The sequence below is a fragment of the Dipodomys merriami genome, unplaced genomic scaffold, assembly GCF_024711535.1.
Source record: "Dipodomys merriami isolate MVZ:Mamm:240054 unplaced genomic scaffold, mDipMer1.0.p SCAF_1, whole genome shotgun sequence".
NCBI lineage: Eukaryota > Metazoa > Chordata > Mammalia > Rodentia > Heteromyidae > Dipodomys > Dipodomys merriami.
The window spans coordinates 99,073,335-99,093,545 of record NW_027202270.1 but is presented as its reverse complement, the minus strand read 5'-3'; the positions used below and the strand labels follow the sequence as shown (position 1 = coordinate 99,093,545).

General features: G+C 41.1%; 1 protein-coding gene and 1 long non-coding RNA gene across 5 annotated transcripts in view; one reads left to right on the top strand and one right to left on the bottom strand.

The window, feature by feature from the left end:
- Positions 1-2,741, top strand: part of Heatr5a (HEAT repeat containing 5A) — a 122,305-nt gene extending 119,564 nt beyond the window's left edge. For all 4 annotated transcript variants that reach the window (XM_070026404.1, XM_070026387.1, XM_070026395.1 and 1 more), the window contains 2 exons: positions 486-699; positions 1,014-2,741. In XM_070026404.1, coding sequence (XP_069882505.1) covers positions 486-699; positions 1,014-1,321 — 522 coding nt within the window. In that variant the 3' untranslated portion in view covers positions 1,322-2,741. The remainder of the gene's footprint in view (positions 1-485; positions 700-1,013) is intronic.
- On the bottom strand, positions 687-1,979 carry LOC138829856 (uncharacterized). The gene is made up of 3 exons (XR_011372751.1): positions 1,922-1,979; positions 1,011-1,088; positions 687-870 (listed from the first exon to the last, which is right to left on the bottom strand). It is a non-coding gene; the product is annotated as an uncharacterized lncRNA (long non-coding RNA).
- Positions 2,742-20,211: the final 17,470 nt, after the last annotated feature.

The following is a 20,211-nucleotide window of genomic DNA, read 5'->3' as shown; positions in this document are numbered from 1 at the left end:
AAGATATTATCGCTGTCATCACTTAGGGGAGCAGTCTGGGTCTCATGAGATGATTGCTCCAGATCCAGGATGCAACCTCAACATTATAGCTAATTGTTTTCATGTGGGCAATGATTTATCCTTTAAGACTATTGATCTCTTGGGGAGTAGTATATAGAGCTGAATTCTCATAAAGATATTAGCTGTCAGTCATATCCTCCCTGGACAGATACAAAGTATAAATAAGGATAATAAGCTTTTGTCCTGCGTTTAGTTTGTGGGCCCAAATAAAGAGACCATGCTTTTTAGCTAAAGCAGTTTCTAGGTTATCTGTTTGTAAATACCTATTTTCTAATTCATACTTGGATTTCCAAAATTAGATATAAATTAGAAATCAGTTTAATATCTTTGCTACTTTAACTTCAGAGTCTTAAGGGACAATTATTTGTCTTTTATTTAAGAACTTTCTTTTAATTTATAGTTTATTCTTGTCTCCTTCCTGCTAGGTACAAATCAAGACATATCAGCTCCTCCATTCCATTTTTCAGTATCCAAATCCAACTGTTTCCTACCCATACATTTATTCTTTAGCATCTTCTGTCGTGGAAAAACTTCAGGAAATAGACAAGAGAAAACCTGAAGACACTACTGAGCTTCAGATCTTTCAAGAAGGCATAAAGGTCCTGGAAACATTGGTTACTGTTGCTGAAGAACAGTATCGTAAGTGTCTGCACTAAATCCATAATCTCTCAGAATTTTTCCACAAACAGACTTTGAATGTTATTTGAAAGATAGGTATTGATGGTCACAGTGGTGTGTGCTAAAGTCTCAACCACTCTGGAGGTAGAGGCAGAGTTTGAGGCCAGCCTGGGTAATGCAGCAAAATTCCATCTGAAAAAGTAAAGTAGGTGTCCTGTTAATCCCACACTAGTATTAATTTAAGAGAAAAGATGAAAATTGCTTTTTAAGGGAAAAACATATACAAGTCAAGTTGAATATTTATTTCCCTGAATTTACCTTTATTTACTTACTAGGCTCTCAGCTGGTGGCCTGTCTCCTGCCCATCCTCATCTCCTTCCTTTTGGATGAGAATGCTCTCGGATCCGCAACTGCAGCAATGAGAAATTTACATGACTTCGCTTTGCAAAATCTTATGCAGATTGGGCCTCAGTATTCATCAGTTTTTAAAAATGTAATGACTTCTACTCCATCCCTGAAAGCCCGCCTTGAGGCTGCCATAAAGGGTAATCACGAGAGTGTCAAAGTCAAGTTACCATCTTCTAAACAGACTGTAAACCCTGGAAAGAATTCAAGCATCCAATTAAAAACCAATTTCCTCTGATTTTTTTAATTTAGTAATCACCTTATATTAATACTTAATCGTTTCTTTTTCTTTGAGGACAAATATGAAATTATTGATTCAAGTGCACTTGAAGGGCTACTTGATTATTTTAACTTAAAGAGCTCTGACTTTACAAGCTGATAGCAAACACTATTTTTTGTAAGCTTTTTTTTTCATTTAATAAGACCATAGAACTGTCAGGATGCTTGCCAGGAATTTCAAGAGAGTACCAGAAACAAAATTTACCAAGCCATCCACTGCTTTAAAAGTGAAATAGATTTCTTCTAACAACTCATTTATACACACAGTATACTTTACTCTGTGAGAGATATAAATTTCAATCTAGTATAAATTACCTGCACTTATATTGTATCCTTGTTGCTAATTCAAAACTATGCCTTGTTCAGTAATAGCATTAAACTTGCTTGGATTTCTTAAGCAAGATTGGGAAGCTATTGAGAAAACCTGGTCTAGAAATACCCAATATGTAATGGTACAAATTAATTTCAACCCTACTTAAGATTTGGTGTCTACATCATAACTTTTCACCATCTTTTGAGTTACCATATATTGTGTTCACAAAATGAAAGTTGTACTTACTTTAAATAGAAGAGAACATCTCTAGTTCAATGTTTTTCAAGGGGATTTTCTGTTATCTCTGTTTCTAACAGTTTTGTTCATTTTCAGTTGTGGCAATTGTTTTCAATTGTGTTAATATTGATGAGTTTAATATGGATTGACATCTATATTCAAGTTAGTTTACCTATAGGTTAATAAGGATGCCAAATTTAGTACAATAAATTTAGATCATCGATGAATACAAATACTTTTTCAACATAAAACATTTTACTCTATAAAACCTCTAATGGAAAAGTCATACTAGTTGAATGGTATTTTTAGCTCTTCAATATCTTTAACTCTACTTTCATTTCAGTATTATACTCTGAATTAAATACTATGTCAAATAAGAGTTTTTCCCTGTTAAAAATGGCAAAATTTAGTCAGGCACATTGGCTCACGCCTATAATCCTAGCTACTTAGGAACCTGAGATCTGAGTTTGAAGCCACCCCTGGCAAGAAAGACTGAAACTTCTCTCTAATTAACCACCAAAAAAACAGAAGTTGAGCTGTGGCTTAAGTGATAAGAGCACTAACCTTGAGCACAAAAGCTCAGGGACAGCACCCAGGCCCTGAGTTCAAGCCACAGGACTAGCACACACAAAAATGGACAAAACTTGAATTGATAGCAGCATGTTCAGTTGAGAAGACACTTTGATTCAAGCAAAAACAATGTAATGTATTCTATTGTATTATGTTTGTATATAATACTATTGTAAATTATGCAGAATGGAAACATTTGACAAATTCTAACAGTACAATCAATTTTTCTAAACTATATAAATAAAGCTAATTTTCTTTATTTTTCTTGTATTCTTTTTCAAATTATCCAAAAAAAAAAATGGCTGGTTAGTCTTGAAATCAGTTCTTTGGAGTTAAGATACCTTTGTAAGTTGGCCTTTTTTTCTTAGAGGAACCCTTTCTCTGGAACATTCTTTGCAATGGTTTTGAATGACTGTCTTCCTAATTATCTCTAAGAAGTGGTGCTGTGATAGAGCACTAGCCTTGAGCTGAATTGCTCAGGTACAGCACCCAAGCCCAGAGTTTGAGACACACACACACACACACACACACACACACACCCACCCACCACCACCACCACCACCACCACCACCACCACCACCACCACCACCACCACCACCACCACCACCACCACCACCACCCACCACCACCACCACCCACCACCACCACCACCACTTTTATCTCCAAAAGTCTCTGTGAGACTTTTATCTCCAATTAAACACTCAAAAAACGGAAGTAGAGCTGTAGTTCAAATGGTAGAAAAGTCTCTGTGAGACTTTTATCTCCAATTAAACACTCAAAAAACGGAAGTAGAGCTGTAGTTCAAATGGTAGCACACTAGCCTTCAGCACAAAGAGGATCAGGAACAGTGCCCAGGCCCTGAGTTCAAGCCCTACAACCGTACAACCAACCACCCCTACCCCCACCAAAAAGGACTAAGATTTCTAGTCATCACTTAGTGGCACAATGTCCTGAGTTGTTTGGGCTAAAAGTGCTGTGTGAATGTTATGAAAAAATATTACATCCAGTGTCATGAAATTAGAAACTTCGAGCTACACAGTATGCAACCTTAAATGCATCATCTTATTTAATAACACTGGTTTAAATATGACCTGATGATAAAGAAGTTAAGTATTAATGGAGATTTGCACCTGTCAGTCTGATTCTCATATCTATACTGAAGAGCATAAATGCTGAGATCCTGACTCTATCAAGGGAAGGATGTTCTCTTCACTACATTAATTTCATTGTAATGTACTAACTTATAATTCGGCAGCCATGTTAATTAACTTCGTAACCCTTTACAAATTAAACATATTGAGTAGCAACTTGAGTGACACAATCAGTGGTATACAATTGGAGTTTGGAAAAGAAATGCCTCCTAAAGGCTCCTGTGTTGAAAGCTTGATCCCCAGGTGGTGGCGCTATTGAGAGGTGACTGGATGGTGAGTGAGGATGCTTAATAGCCCATAGCTGAGTAGACTATTTTAGAAGGGGGGACTACATGAAGGAAGTGGATCACTAGGAATGTGCCTTTAACAGGTATATCTTAGCTCTGAGTCCCTCCTGTCTTGCACCTTCCTTTCTGGGTGCCATGACATGAGCAGCTTTGCTTTCCCATCCATCCACTCCTGCTATGGTATTTTGCCTTGTCATAGGCTTTAAAGCAGTGGAGCCAAGTGACCATAGACTGAAACCTTGAGCCAAAATAAATCCTTCCTCTAGCTAGTTTCTCCCAAGGTTGTCATTACTATGGAAAACTGACCAACCAATGCAATGTCTTGATCTACTTTTTCTAAAGAAAAGGGGAGGGGGGCACAATGCTACTATTATACTTATTTAAAAAGAAAGCGGGGGGAGTGGCTCATACCTGTAATTCTAGGTATTCGGGAGGCTGCACAAAACTTGGATCACATAGATTTGTCAAAAGCTGAAGAAGCAAGGCAGGCTTTAGAGAAAAGATGCCCACACCCTCATTTAGAACTTTTAGCCTTCAGCACTGTGTAATAATACAGTTCAGTTGTACTGTTTGTTGTTTTTGTTTTGTAGTGCTGGGACTGAGAGCTCATTCAAGCTGAACAAATGCCCTTCACTTCTACTTCCCGCTTGCTTCTGATGGGTGACCACAGCACATTCATTAAGCACCATCCAAATCAGGTGCTGGTGGCTCATGCCTGTAATCCTACCTCCACCAGAGATTGAAATCTGAGGATCATGGTTCAAAGCCAGCCCAGGCAGGAAAGTCTGTAAGAGTCTCAATTCCAATTAACTACCCAAAAACTGAAAGTGAGACTGTAACCCAAAGTGGTAGAGCACTGGCCTTGAGCAAAAAAAGAGCTCAGGCACAGCACCCAGGTGCTGAGTTCAAGCCCCATGACTGACAAAAAAAATAAAAAGGAAGAGCCGGGCGCTGGTAGCTCACGCCTGTAATCCTAGCTACTCAGGAGGCTGAGATCTGAGGATCGCGGTTCAAAGCCAGCCCGGGCAGGAGAGACCGTGAGACTCCTATCTCCAATAAACCACCAGAAAACCGGAAGTGGCACTGTAGCTCAAGTGGTAGAGTGCTAGCCTTGAGCTGAAGAGCTGAGGGACAGCGCCCAGGCCTAGAGTTCAAGCCCCACAACCGACCAAAAAAAAAAAAGGAAAAAAGTACCATCGAGATGTCAGCTCCCAGTCTAGGCTGTAGCTTAGAACAGCTATAAGAGTACATAACCACTGCCTTCAGTAAGCTTACTGATTAACAACAGATATTTTCAAAGTAGGTCAACACAGCCTCTGTTCACCTGCATTTTTAGGGATTAGTCAGAAGAACAGGTAACCTGTTTCTGGTCACCAACAAGAAAAGGTGTGGCAGGATAGAAAAGTAGGTACCTGACTTCCATTTCTGGAGAACACCCATCTTAATGAGTGTCAAAACACCTTAGTCATTTCCATTTTGTTTATGCTACTCCCTGTCCAAGTGCCACTTCCTCTATCCCGTGAGTTACTATAATGGTCACTCGACCAAGTTTGTTCCAGAATTCTTGTTCACAGTTTTAACCTCAGCAAGTCATATTACTAGCTTTGCCTGTTCCTTCAAAAATATTCCTCCTGTGCCTCTCTTACAGAGAAGAGAATACAACACAATACAATCCTTAGTTAAAGGATCATAAAAAACATATATATATAAGACTAGCTAGGTGCTTGTGGCTCATGCCTGGCTACTCCAGAGGCTGAGATCTGAGGATCACAGTCCAAAACAAGCCCAGGCAGGAAAATCCCATGACCAGTTAACAACTCAAAAAAAGCCCGAAGTGGAGCTGTGGCTTAAGTGGTACAGTACTGGCTTTGAGCACAAAAGCCTAGGGACAACACTCAGTCCCTTAGTGCCAACCTCAGGACCAGCACAAAGACGACAAATTCCTATGGAAGAATTTGTTCTACCTTACAAAATATTCAGTATCCAGAGGAGAAAACAGGGCACATGTCACAACTAGAAGGACAAAGCATAATGCTGGGTTCTTTGAAAGCCAGGACCATGAATGTCAGGTGATACCATTTCCTCATTCCATGATCCTACCAAGTGGGAGAGGGGTATCTCCATGGTTCCTTTTCTTCCTTGTCAGAAGAATTATAATCTTTTTGCCATGCTTTTCCTCTGAGGACAGGAAAATGCTTCCTTCTCTTTGGTGTTTGTATCCCATACCGTATTTCTTTGTGTTCTCTGTTGCAGTTTCACATCTTTGTGCCATTCTGTTTGTTTAACTGCTTCTGTTATTATTGAGCTTTCTGGCCCTTTGTTCTTGTCATTTTGTTCCGACTCTAAAGCAGAGACTCAATTTTACCATTGAAGCATGTGAAAAACATAGCCTTTGATTTCTAAAGCATCCAAAACACTATATATAAAGCACTATGGAGATAAAAGAAAATTCTTACATAGAGCACTAAGCCCCAGCACCATTAGATCTGGATTGTGATCCTAGATCTGCCTCTGACAAATTGTTAGCTTGGGCAAGTGAGCCTTCTTTGCTTTAGTTTCCTCTAGGCACAGTTTGAGGACTTATTTCCATTTGCCTAGGATTTCTACTAATGTTAGCACTGAAAGTGCCCCCACACAATTTCTCAGTCCTGGGTAAGCTACTGAACCTTTCTGGTTCTGATACTTTGGGGTAAGCCTCAGGTGCTTCTCCAGACATATTGTGTATGCCACTGGAGAGTCAGGACTGAGTCACAGGGAGGGAGAGCCCATGGCCATTTGCCAAGAACTTGGAAGCCATCCTGCCTCCTGACCTCTGACTCACATGGGGTGTTACAGGACCTCATTCCTAACATCTCCCGGGAAGAAATCAGCTGAAACTGAACTCAGACTGGAGACATTCTTGGGTATCCCAGTGGAAAAGAAATTCAAAAACAGTTGACTAAAGAGAGGAATTTGTAGCAAATGTTGAGGCTGCCAGCATTCTTGCAAGTGAGCCAATGACCTTTCAAGATACAGCTACAACTGACTGGCTTCTTGGCGGTCATCCCAATGAAGAGTTCCTTTCCCAGCTCAGACTGTATTCAAAACTGGCTGGTCAGAAAGGCTTTCAGCATCCTCTCATATAGATTTATTCCAGCATGAGATCACACAAAGTTAGCTTCCTAATAAAGGCCTCTTTAAAAAGTCAGCAGAGCGAGTGTCTTCCTCAGCATGTTGACAATTGAATGTTCTATTGTCATGACATTCAAGAGGAGTATCCTTGAACCTTTGAATCAAAGGGTAAGAGAGCTGAATTCAAGATCTTAAGAGCTAGAAACTACCAAGGCAGCCAGATGGCTCTCTGGTAACTGAAAGAGATGTAGCTTGCTGCAGACTTCTATTTAATTGAGAAGCAAACTTCAGAATCACTTTGTTCATTTTCTGAGTGCCTGCTTTCATTTTGGCTTGATGTTTAAGTCAACTCTATTTCAATCTCAGTTAAGAGAATATATTTGGCCCAATTTCTTTCTTCCCTCTTTTTTTTTTTTTAATTTGGCTTTCAGCAGCTGGTTTCAAAGCGCAGCCCCAAATAATGATTAAGAAGTAATTGAATGCTCATGGAGAAAGTCAAAAAAGCTGGATTAACATGAGCTATTTAAGGAACCAAGTAACAAATTAAAGAACTGCTTTCTAACTCAGCAAATAAGAAGGCTTTTCTCACACTTAACCAATAAAAAATACAGTAAAATTCAAGTCAAACTGGTTCAAATGCACAGTAAAATCAAGTAAAACTGGTTTAGGAAGCATATCAAATAGTAATGTTTCCTCCAACCATATTAACTCTTCTCTGTTTCCTTCAGCTTAACTTTGGTAAAATCTAAGGCAAATAACAAAGGAAAATTTTAGCCACCGTTCATGAGTTAATTATCTAGAGACTAATTATGACTCAAATGAAAATTCCTGTTTACACATAACCAGGATCTAGTCTCATAAATATCTTAGGAGATATTTCTGGTTATACAGTGTCAACAAAGGAGATGGGCTAAATAAGAAAAGTTCCAGGCATGTGACTTTAAATTCTTTCAGTTGATGAATATTCCTTGTTACATAATGGACTGAAGAACTTAAAAGGTATGTGTTCATTTGGCTTGTACACCCAGGCATCCAGGGTTCTCATAATTGACAAGATTGGGCCATCTACCCAATCCCCTGCCCTTTAAATTTCTTAACTCATCTGTATAAGTAGGGTAAGGGGAGAGAGAGAGCTTTTACCTTCTCTAAATGCTACCTGAGATGGAGTTTCTCACAAGAATCAGACAATATCAGGGCTGGGAAGGTGGCTCAGTGGTAGAGCGCTTGCCTTGCATGCATGAGGCCCTGAGTTCGATTCCTCAGCACCACATAAGCAAAAAGAAAAAAGCCAGAAGTGGCGCTGTGACTCAAGTGGTAGAGTGCTATCCTTGAGCTGAAGAGCTGAAGGACAGTGCCCAGGCCCAGAGTTCAAGCTCCACAACCGGACCCCCCCCCAAAAAAAAAATAAGAATCAGACAATATCAAAGAAGTCCATCAGAACCTGATGCAGGAGTGGGAATGTGGCTTGGTGGTAGAGTGCTTGCCCAGCATGCCTGAAGCCCTGGGTTCGATTCCTCAGTACCACATAAACAGAAAAAGCCAGAAGTGGTGCTGTGGCTCAAATCTAGCCTTGAGCAATAAGAAGCTCAGGGACAGTGCCCAGGCCCTGAGTTCAATCCCCCAGACTGGCAAAAAAAAAAAAAAAAAAAAAAAAAAAAGGACCTGATGCAGCCCTGTGTATCAGAATCACAAACCCAGGGCTGGAGTAAGACACTTCAAGGCTAACCTCCAGGACTGTCATCTAAGCACCCAGGGAGTAACGGCCATGTCTAGCTCTGGAAATGCCCAAATCCCTGCCCATATTTCTTCCTGCAACCTGGAAAGTTTATAGGTTTCAACTTCATGAGAAAGGCTTCTTTGTGTCACGGACTATCTTGTATTTGGTTGGTTGGTTTTGGTGGTGGTTGTTTTTTTTTCCCCAGAGGTCAACTGGGGCCCATGGGCTGAGACTGCTGTATCCAGGCACTGAGCTTTGTTTTTTATTCCTTTTATTAAAAATTGTTGTTGTACAGATGCTGGAGGGGATGTGGACAGAAGGGAACCTTACTTCATTGTTGGTGGGAGTGTAAACTTGTTCAACCACTTTGGAAAGTAGTATGGAGGTTCCTCAAAAGACTCCACAAAGAACTCCCTATGACCTAGCAGTTCCACTTTTGGGCATTTATCCAAACAAGACCACACTAAAGCTACCAGCACAACTATGTTTATTGCAGCATTATTTACCATAGCTAAGATATGGAACCAACCCAGATGCCCCTCAGTAGATGAATGGATCAAAAAAATGTGGTATATATACACAATGGAATTCTATGCCTCCATCAGAAAGAATGACATTGCCCCATTTATTAGGAAATGGAAAGAGTTGGAAAAAGTTATATTAAGTGAAGTAAGCCAAGCCCAAAGAAACATAGGTCCCATGATTTCCCTTATTTGCAATATCTAGTATATGTATGAGTCAAGCAGAAAAGGTCAGATAAGATAATGTTAGGAAAATGAACCCTAAGATATGTATTTTAAATGTTTGTTTTTCTTTCATGCATTTGTTTCTAAGGCAATTATAAGATTATTTCTTTGTTGCTTTGTATGTCCCTCCCCCACAGTATAACCCCTGCTTTTACTATATTTGATGTCAGTATAATTTGTGGAGGGGAAGGGGAAAAACAAGTCATTTAAATAAGGATACAGGTGGACCCGTTGCAACAATGAGAAGTACAAGTTGTCATGTCGAAAATGAACTTTACAACTTGGGAGGGGGAGGATTGGGTGGGTGGGGGAAGGAGGATGGGAAGGGATGGGAAGGGGAAACAAAGGAGGAAGTTACAATGCTTGATAAGAAATGTAGGGGGGGATGAGGGGGGAGGCTGGGAAGGGATGTGAAGGGTAAACAAAGAAGGAGGCTGCAATGCTTGGTGAGAAATGTACGCATTATCCTGCCCATGTAATTGTAACCCCTCTGTACAGTATGTTCACAAATAAAATTAAATTAAATTAAAAAAAAAAGAAATGTACTCACTATCTTGCCCATGTAATTGTAACCCCTCTGTACAGTATTTTCACAATAAAAAAAAATGTTGTTGTAAAGGTGATGTACGGAGGGGTTACGGATACATGGGTCCAGTAAAGAGTACATTTCTTTTTGGACCATGTCACCCCTTCCCTCAATCTCTCCCATTTTTTCCCCTCCCATCCCTACCCATAAATTCTTTAGTTCATGATCATCATAGTATCTAGTGAGTACCACCGCTGCATTTGCTCCCCCATTGTCCCTCTATTTCTGCGCCTTCCTTTACCCTCCCAATGACAGATAAATGAACAAACAAGACAAAGGAAATTTAAAACAAAACAGCAACAAAGAATAACCTTTAGTGTCCATTTCCTGGAGTTCATTTTGATAAATGTTAGTTTATATGTTCAGATGCACATGGAAATTGTGCCTTTGTGTTCCTCTCTTAAGAATGTCTTGTTTTGAGGAAGCCCGTGGCAGCAGCGGATGGCAGCCAGGGTGGCTCGGCGAGACCTGTGCCTGGCGCCCAGGCTTGGGGTGCATGGCCCATCCATCCCGGGGACTGGAGGACCAGCTAGCAGAGGGCGGGCGCGGGCAAGGCTGGGCCTGGTAACTTACAAGATTTAAATTCATTGCTGGTCGTTCTGAACAAATACAACTTTTATCCCAGGTGTGTGCCATTTTGAAGACAGTTTTTTTTTTTTTTTTAATCCTGGAGGATAAAAGGAAACTCTTTGGAAAAATCTGTTTTACATAGCAAAAATTTGATTCCTCATATGGCATAAAAAAGGACTAAGCAACAAGACATTGGTGGTAACATTTACCACCCAAGTCAAATGGACCCTACCACTGAAAAATCAAGATGGCAGTCCACTATGGGAAACTGAGGACAATGGATTTAATGCAAGAGTACTGTGATATGTACAACCAAGCAGTACTCTTTAACACAGAATTCATGAAACTGAAGATAGAGGTTTCTAACCCAACTCATATGGACAGTGGGTATGATTTTCTGGAGACTTTTATGTCATTACAATTAATATACTTTTGACACTTGGAGAAGAAAGATGACTTTTTTTTTTCAGTCAAGGAGCCTGAATGAAGTCGTCCTGTGTACTATCCCTCAGTTCTTCAGGTCAAGGCTAGCATTCTACCACTTGAGCCACAGTGGCACTTCTGGCTTTTTCTGCTTATGTGGTGCTCAAGAATCGAACTCATATATGCAAGACACACATTTTACCACTGAGCCACCTTCCCAGCCAGAAAGATGACATCTTAACCCAGATGCTAGTATTCCTGAAACTTTTTTGCAATTTGATTTAAATATGACCTCATGGAATGTTAACATCAATAAAATTTCTAACACTTGAAAAAAAATGTCCTCTTTTGATCTCATTGTAGTGAATGCCTGCAGTCCTACATATCTTATCATGTCCCAGTGTATTTTAGATCTGGCTTCCACATACGAGAGAAAACATGCAGTTTGTCTCTCTAAGCTTGGCTTACCTCACTTAACATGATTTGTTCTAGATCCATCCATTTCTCTGCAAATGACATAATATTATTCTTTTTATGGCTGTGTAAAATTACACTGTGTATAGGTACCACAGTTTGGGGATTCACTCATCTATTCTCGGGGCTTGAACTCTGGGCCTGGGTGTTGTCCCTCAGCTCTTCAGCTCAAGGCGAGCGCTCTACCACTTGAGCTACAGCACCACTTCCGGTTTTCTGGTGGTTTATTGGAGATAGGAATCTCATGGTCTCTCCTGCCCGGGCTGGCTTTGAACCGCGATCCTCAGATCTCAGCCTCCTGAGTAGCTAGGATTACAGACGTGAGCCACCGGCGCCTGGCTTCTCTTGTATTTTTTTGTAATGGTAAAGTTGTTTTTGTTAGACTGATATGTGACACTTGATACTCAATAGTTCTGAAAGCCACTGCCCTAGTTCTTTTTGTTTTTGTTTTTTCTTTTTCTTTTTTGCCCACCCTGGGGCTTGAACTCTGGGCCTGAGTATTGTCCCTGAGCGCTTCAGCTCAAGGCTAGTGCTCTACCGCTTGAGCCACAGCACCACTTCGTTTTCTGGTGGTTAATTGGAGATAAAGAGTCTCACGGACTTTCCTGGCTGGGTTGGTTTTGAACCTCGATCCTCAGCTCTCAGCCATCTGAGTAGGATTACAGGTGTGAGCCACCAGCACCTAGTTCTACTGCCCTAGTTCTGTGAAAGCATTTTATGTTTGTTTTCTTCAGTCATTTTCTAAGGTCATTTGCACTCCCTACACTGTACAAATCTAATGCAAATCTAAGGCATTATTTTGTAAAGAGAATAAAAAGACTAGACTCATGGCTACACTAACTGGCGATAAGTAATTAAGAAAATGGCAGTTCAAAGCCAGCCTAGGCAAGAACGTCTTACCTCTTATCTCCAATTAGCCACCAAAAAGCTGCAAGTGGAGCTATGGCTTAAGTGTTAGAGCACTAAAATTGAGCCAAAAAACTCAGAGACAGTGTGCAGGCTCTGAGTTCCAGCCCTAGGACCAGCACACACTATATTTATCTATATGTGTGTATCTATGGATACATATGTGTATATATGTGTGTATATATGTGTGTCTACATACATATACATGTGTACATACATATATGTGTATATATACATACACACATACATATCCTGTGTGCCTGGTGGTAAAACAGTTGCTTGGCATGCATGAGGCCCTGGGTTCATGAGGCCAGATTGAGGGAGAAGGAGAGAATACCATCAAAAGCACAAATTCATTGCTCCCAGAAGGGTTGCGTGGGTGAAGGGTGGGAAGCTCAGGAGGCCTCTAGGTTTGTCTATACCTGAGATCACCACAGGATCAGGCAGAGGGTGGGGAATACAACCTGGCTTTTTTAGGCCCAGCTTTTCTCCTTTCTCTCTGTCTCTGTCTCTTTCTCTGTCTCTCTGTCTCTCTCTGTCTCTCTGTCTCTGTCTCTCCATTCTCACCTCCCCCCCCACCCCACCGCCTGCCCTGCTAATTAGAGATGTCTTGTGGTCTTTCCTTCCCAGACTGGCTTCAAACCTTGATCCTCAGATCTCAGTTTCCTAAATAGCTGAGAGTAAAGGTATGAGCCACCAGCACCCAATAATAGATCCATTGTTTAAAAGAGATCAGAGTCCAAACCTAGAACTTGTTTTTGAACCCCCTTGTTAATCTAAGTAACAGGAAAAGTAGTTTGGCCTCTCTCCTGGGGGTCTTGGTACTTCCTATATTATTCATGTCAGGATATCCTGCTCTTCTAAGTATATATGAAGCACCAAGCCTCCAATGTATATTCAACAGTCATGGAGAGCAGACCTACTGCAAAGGGCTTCTAGCTCTGAACTTCAAGTTGGCTTTAGACAAAATATTCCCCCCAATTCTGTTGGGTTTGGGATTATAGAATTTAGTTTATTTTTCCTTTACCAAGGAACAATTTTCTTACTATCCTTAATCTATTACTTCGAAACTTAAAAGTAACAACAGACAAACCAGTAAACTGTAATAATCTCTTTTCCCTATCTAAAAAGATGTGTGTTCTGTTTCATAAGTCTTTATACTACTGTATTAAGTGTTCTGTTCTGCAATTTTCTGTCTCTGTGATTCTTCTACTTCTTGCCTTGTTTTTGCTTCCTCTATTCCTCCTTCCCTTCCTTCCATCCTCATTCCTTCGTCAAAGAACAGATATGCCTCCATATTCAGAGAATCAGCCTGAAAAAACAATACAGATGATGAGGGAAAGTGCTGTTTAACAGATAAGAGCAGATTCTGGAGTACATGGACGTGGGTTCCAGCCCTGCCTCTACTCAGGCAAACTTCTAAATCTCTATGTCTGGGTTTCCTTTGCTGAGGAATCAGAGTACAAATAATAATAGCACTTCTAATTTCATAGAATTACTGAGCAGATTGAAATCATGTTTAAAGCAGTTACAGCAATGCCTGCTACATAGAAAGTGTTCAATGTATTTTAATTCATCTCATTTACTAAGATGTTCTCTGAGTATTTGCAAGTTCTTACATATAGCCATTCTCTCCCTGGCTATCTCCTGTTGCTTCTGCAACGTGTACTTAGAAATCGCTTTTACTAAAAGCACTAGCTCTTCCTACAAATGTCCCACAGAAAACTAAAAGTAAGGAATCTGGGTGTGGGCAATGGGGCTTGATGGTGGAAGACATCCTTTGACTTGTAGATGTGTTTTGAGTTGGTGGGTTCCAGAAAAATCTTACTCTCCTTAGATGATTGGTTTTGATTTCCCTTGATTGTGTCCACATTTGATTTGTTTTGGCTTATATTTAGCATCTTTGTTAGGTTTGAGTGCTGTTTTTTTTATTTACTTTGTGTTTGCATCTGATTTGCTTTCTACTTTGTTAAGATTAATTCCAAGTACCTTGTGTGGGTTTAGGCCATATAAGCCGTGTGTTAGTTGTATTCAGGGTGGTAAGGTTTTATGAATGGCGTCCCCCCTGCCACCCGCTAGTGCTCCAATAAAGACTCCAAATTCTGCCTCTTCAATGGTGGCTTCTCTGTTCTTGGGACTGGATCTACCACACAACAAAAGCAGGATTAGAAATGCTGAACCTCCTCCTCCATGTTGCATATGCCTCCTTCTCTCATTCTCTCTTAAAGTCACGTTGGATTCCAGGATGTTAGGCCTGATTAATAAACATTTTGTGGCAAGATTCTAATCTACACTACCACCATCAAGAAGGCCAACTACCACCAGCCAACAGGACTTTCTTATCCTCACAAGACGCTACCTGACCAATCCTGAGATAATGACCGCAGCTGGATGCACCTAAGCCTATTGCATTATGCATATTTACCTCCTCTCTTCCCAATATAATCTGGAAGCTCATGTTATTACCCTAAAGATGGCCTTGAGAGTCACCGATTCATTTGTCTTCTCAATGTGGCAATATTGGTTAAATCTACTTTTTCTGCCCTTCACCCCTACTCCTCTGTTTAACTGGTTATTAACTGGCATATTTGGACAGGTGGCCAAGCCCAGTCTGTTGAGACTCACAGAACTAGAGCATTTGCCTTAGCTAGTACTTTGGTAACATCACCATAATATTTCTCCTCCAAGAGACTTCTTCCTCTTTCCCTTCCTCTTCCTGATACCATAAATTCCTCTGTCCGCTCTTCCTTTTCTTAAATATCTATTCTTTTGCCATATCCTGGACCAGCCACAATCCTAGAGAGCCATGCCCACACCCAAAGCCACTGTGACACTCAGCCTCATCACCTAACCCAGCTCAAGTTCTCCAGCCTCCTTGGCTAGAGAAATGCCATGGAGCTAGGCACTGGTGCTTCATGCCTATAGTCCTAATAACTCAGGAGGCTGAGATCTGAAGGATCACAGTTCAAAGCCAACCTATACAGAAGTCTTAGAGACTAAGACTTGTTCTAAAAGAACAAACAGCAGAGCTTAGAGTCATAGCTAAGTGGCAGAGGGCCAGCTAAGCAAGCAAGCCAAGGGAGCACTAAGCCCTGAGTTCAAATCCAGGCACCCAAAAAGAAAGGAAGAGAAGAAGGGAAGGAGGATGGAAATAGGGAGGAAGGGAAGCAAGTCGGAGGTACATTGATTGGAGCATTTTGTCACTTCAGGACAGTTTTTGTGCTTTTTTTTTTCTTTTTTCTTTTTTTTTTTTTTTTTTCCTCTGTCGTGGGGCCTGAACTCTGGGCCTGGGCACTGTCCCTCAACTCTTCAGCTCAAGGGTGGCACTCTACCATTTCAGCCACAGCACCACTTCTGGCCTTTTCTGTTTATGTGGTGCTGAGGAATCGAACCCAGGGCCTCATGCATGCAAGGCAAGCACTCTACCACTGAACCACCTTCCCAGCCCAGTTTTTGTTTTCTTTTGAGAAGCTGACTCCATCTTCAAGTATCAGAACAAAACCACTGGCATTCAGTAAAAGAGACATAGTGTTAGCAAGGGTAGAGGGAAAGGAGGTTAAATCAGAAGGATATTTAGTTTGACACTAGTCTGGGCAATTATTCTAAAAATAATATTTAGCTGATCATCAGTGGCTCATGCCTGTAATTCCCAGTACTCAGAAGGCTGAGATCTGAGAATCACAGTTCAAAGCCAGCCTGGACAGGAAAGGTCAGTGAGACTCTTATCTACAATTAACTACTAAAAAGCTGGAAGTGGATCTGCAGCCCAAAGTGATAGAGCACTAGCCTTGAACACAGATGTTCAGAGACAGTGACCAGGCCCTAAGTTCAAGCCCTGGGACCTAGCATGTGTGAGATTCTCAATTCAATCCTCAGTACCATGAAGAAAGAAAGAAAAGCTCTTTGAAGTCTAGTAACTGAAAAGCTGCTTTTAGAGGAGATTCTAGATGAAAGAAAGGACGAGCAAGAAGAATGCAGTCAAGAATTCGTTATATACCACAAAATTAAGGGAAGGGGCAAGTGGAAGCGGGAAGAATGTTGACGGGAGTAGCACTGATCAAGATGCATTGCAGTCATAAACTGCTTTGTTCAATGGCACCTCCTTTGTACAACTACTTAAATATAATAAAAAAAATTAAATAAATAAAAGCTGCTGTTGCTGGGAGCTGGTGGCTTATGCCTGTAATCCTAGCTACTCAGAGGGTTGAGATCTGAGAACTGTGATTCAAAGCCAGCATGGGCAGGAAGATCCATGAGATTTTTTTTTATCTTCACTTGAGCTGTGGCTCAAGTGTTAGAGTGCTAACCTTGAGCACAAAAGCTCAATAAGAGTTCACAGGCCCTGAGTTCAAGCCGCAGGACTTGCACAAGAAAAAAAAACAAAAACAAAAACAAGAGTGGACTATTTTCTTGGGCCCACAAATTAAAAACAGGAGAAAAATGTGGCATGCCTGTCATCGTTTTATATATCTTTGCTCTGAGCCAGTCTCTGAGAAGTCACTTTGAAATCACCTTGGAATCTGAAAAGGATATGATTGATACATCTTTGTGATAAGGGATTGAAACCACCCGCAAAGGAATAATAGAGGTTCGCAAAGTGGATCATGCACCCATCACTTGTTTATTCTAACCAATAGCAACTTCTCTGAATCCCTACTTAAAACAAAGACTGAAATAATGGCAAACCAGGACATACTTGGACCAGGACTGTTTAATTAAATTATGTGTACTTCTCTCCCCTGAAATCCATAAATGACCTCTCAGATTTCTCATTGCAAAAACAAGCGTAGAACTAAGAAACAGCTATGAAGAATATGATTTGCCATTACATTTCAATGGAAGTTTTAGAAGTGTAACTCAACAGATTTCTGGAGAGTGGGTAGCATGTGGATGAAAAGGGGGAAAAGACAAGTTTTGAAACTGCAGAGGCTTGGGTTCAAATTTTACTTGTAAAGTAAATATTAGGCTTTTATTATTGCGTGTTGTTTGCAAAAGGCTGGCTCTTAGGCACCTATTTTTCTTGTCTGTTAGCTATTGATTCCATCTGGCTCAATCACATATTGTTTAAAACAAAAAATAAAAACTCCACAGCCCAATGGCTAAATTTATTTTATGAGAAATTCTTATCTTTACCTACTTGCTTTTTTCAAAGATTTTTTTACCTGGGCATGATGGCGCAAACCTGTAGTCCCAGCTACTCAGCAAGCTGAAGAAGAAGGATTCCTTGATTCAGGAATAAGCAACAGTAATACTCCATCTTCAAAAAGAAAAGAAAAATAGAACTAAAGGCATGGTGGTAGAGTACCAGCAAAAGAGCCAGGAAAGAGCATGAAGCCTTGGGTTCAAAGCTCAGAACTGGTACACACACAAAAAAAATAAGAGCATATAAAAGGGGATTTACTTTAATATTGAATATTCATGACAATATTGAAGTCTTATTTTTTCCTCCTCATTTTCACACAATTGCCCCAAACTGTCAATTCCCCTATCCTATTGACAGTGCTTTATTTATACCTTCTTTGTCCACATAAATCCTTCCAAACTTTTTTTTTTTTTTTGGTGCTGATCCTGAACCCAGGGGTAGGCACTATCCCTGAAGTTTTGTGTTCACGCTTTTTTGTTTAGTGTTCTACCAATTGAGTTACAGCTCCAACTTTTTTGTGTTTAATTGGAGCTCAGATTCTTACAGACTTTCCTGCCAGGCTAGCTTTTTTTTTTCCCAGAATCAATGTTTTTTTTAATTGTGAAAATACCGTACAGAGGGGTTACAATTACATGAACAAGGTAATAAGTACATTTCTTTTTTTGGGGGGTCCGGTCGTGGGGCCTGAACTCTGACCTGGCGCTGTCCCTCAGCTCTTCAGCTCAAGGCTAGCACTCTACCACTTGAGCCACAGCGCCACTTCCAGCTTTTTTCTTTTCTTTTTTTTTTTTTTTTTGTCGGTCGTGGGGCTTGAACTCTGGGCCTGGGCGCTGTCCCTCAGCTCTTCAGCTCAAGGCGAGCGCTCTACCACTTGAACTACAGTGCCACTTCCGGTTTTCTGGTGGTTTATTGGAGATAGGAGTCTCACGGTCTCTCCAGCCCGGGCTGGCTTTGAACCATGATCCTCAGATCTCAGCCTCCTGAGTAGCTAGGATTACAGGCGTGAGCCACTAGCGCCCGGCCAGCTTTTTTCTTTTTGCTTATGTGGTGCTGAGGAATCGAACCCAGGGCCTCAGGCATGCAAGCAAGCTCTCTACCACTGAGCCACCTTCCCAGCCCCTGATTTTTTTTTCTCTTGCAGCCACCTTAGCATCCAGGAAATATACGAGGCAAACCCATATTATGTTTTTGTTGGGCCCTGGGAATTAACTAAAACTTCTCCAACTTTGTGCCCTTTGATCAGAGCTATTCTCTGCTGCAGTCAACAGCATAATCACCTTGAGCTCCAAGAAAGAGAAAATTCACTGGTCAGCATCTCATGAGGAAGGCCTGTGTCCCACCCCCCCACCCCACCCCACCCCCACCCCCCCCGCCCCAATAGGCAATGCCTTCTTATCATTTTAAAGTAAAGAGCTCAAAATTCTGTTCCTGTACTGTTGCAGTGACCCAGTAGTAACAACTCTCTAGAATTCCAAGAACAAAGACTGAGATAACAGCCAACCAGGCCACATCTGTGATCTGGGCTATTTAAACTATACCTATCTTTCACACACACACCCCACGCCCCTCCCTATTCTTTCCCTTTAACCTAAAGCCAGTGTCTGTAGGCTGAAGATGTACTGAAGTAATGTCTTTCCATGGCTGCCTTGTAAGGCTTCTTTCTCGACCCTTCCCTATGTCTCTTTATCTGGCATATGGTGGTGAGTGGGCAGACCAAATTTCAGACTCTTGAACTTTGGGTGGAGGGTCTGAAAACCTGGTTTCAGAAGGACAGAACTGGTAAACCTTCTGTGGTAGGGGACAAACCTACCCTCTGCCAGGCAACCATGACTTGCTGTAATAAGAGCATGCCTGAACAATCTTGAGATACAAACTAGACTATCTGTGGCTGGGACTGTTTGATAACTGTACACACCTCTCACCCCTAGTGCCCAAACCTCCTTTATTTGTACCTAAAGCTCACATCTGTACCCCCAAAGACAGGCTCGAGCCTAAGTTCTGCCTTCGTTCTTCACACTGTCTCCTTTCACAACTGCTCATCGCTTTATTTGGTGTATTGGGGCCAGTAGCCAGACCAGGTATCTAGAACCCCTGGAGTTGGGAATCTGGCCTGGAACTCAGGTTACAAGCCTTACAAAGGTCAATGAGAATGGTCCCTCTTTGGAGTAAAGGTAATCAGCCTAACTCCTAACCCCTCCTGTTTAGGAAAGCCATCAGGGCATACCTACTGGTGAGACGGATGCTTCTACATTCCGTGGGCTTCCTCCGCCCATTCAGATGTCTCAAGTCTGATAATTTTCTAGAGTGGAAATACAAGTGAATGCTTTTTAGAAAACTCAGAAATTACCTTGACAAACAGACAACCCACTTATTATAATTAACAAATTCTAAAAAAAAAATCTAACAAGGGAAAAATCTAAAATACAGAAACAATTATGAATTGGATCAATGAGGCTGGTAGTTATCCCTTTATAGAGAAAGAAAGAGGCATATAACTAGGAGAACTCAAGGGACTTTGGGGTTACAGGCTATCCTTTATTCCCTACGTCAGTTAGATGTTTTTGCTCATACTTGGTATTCTAACTACTTGACTCTCAAAGACTTTTCTGTCCGGG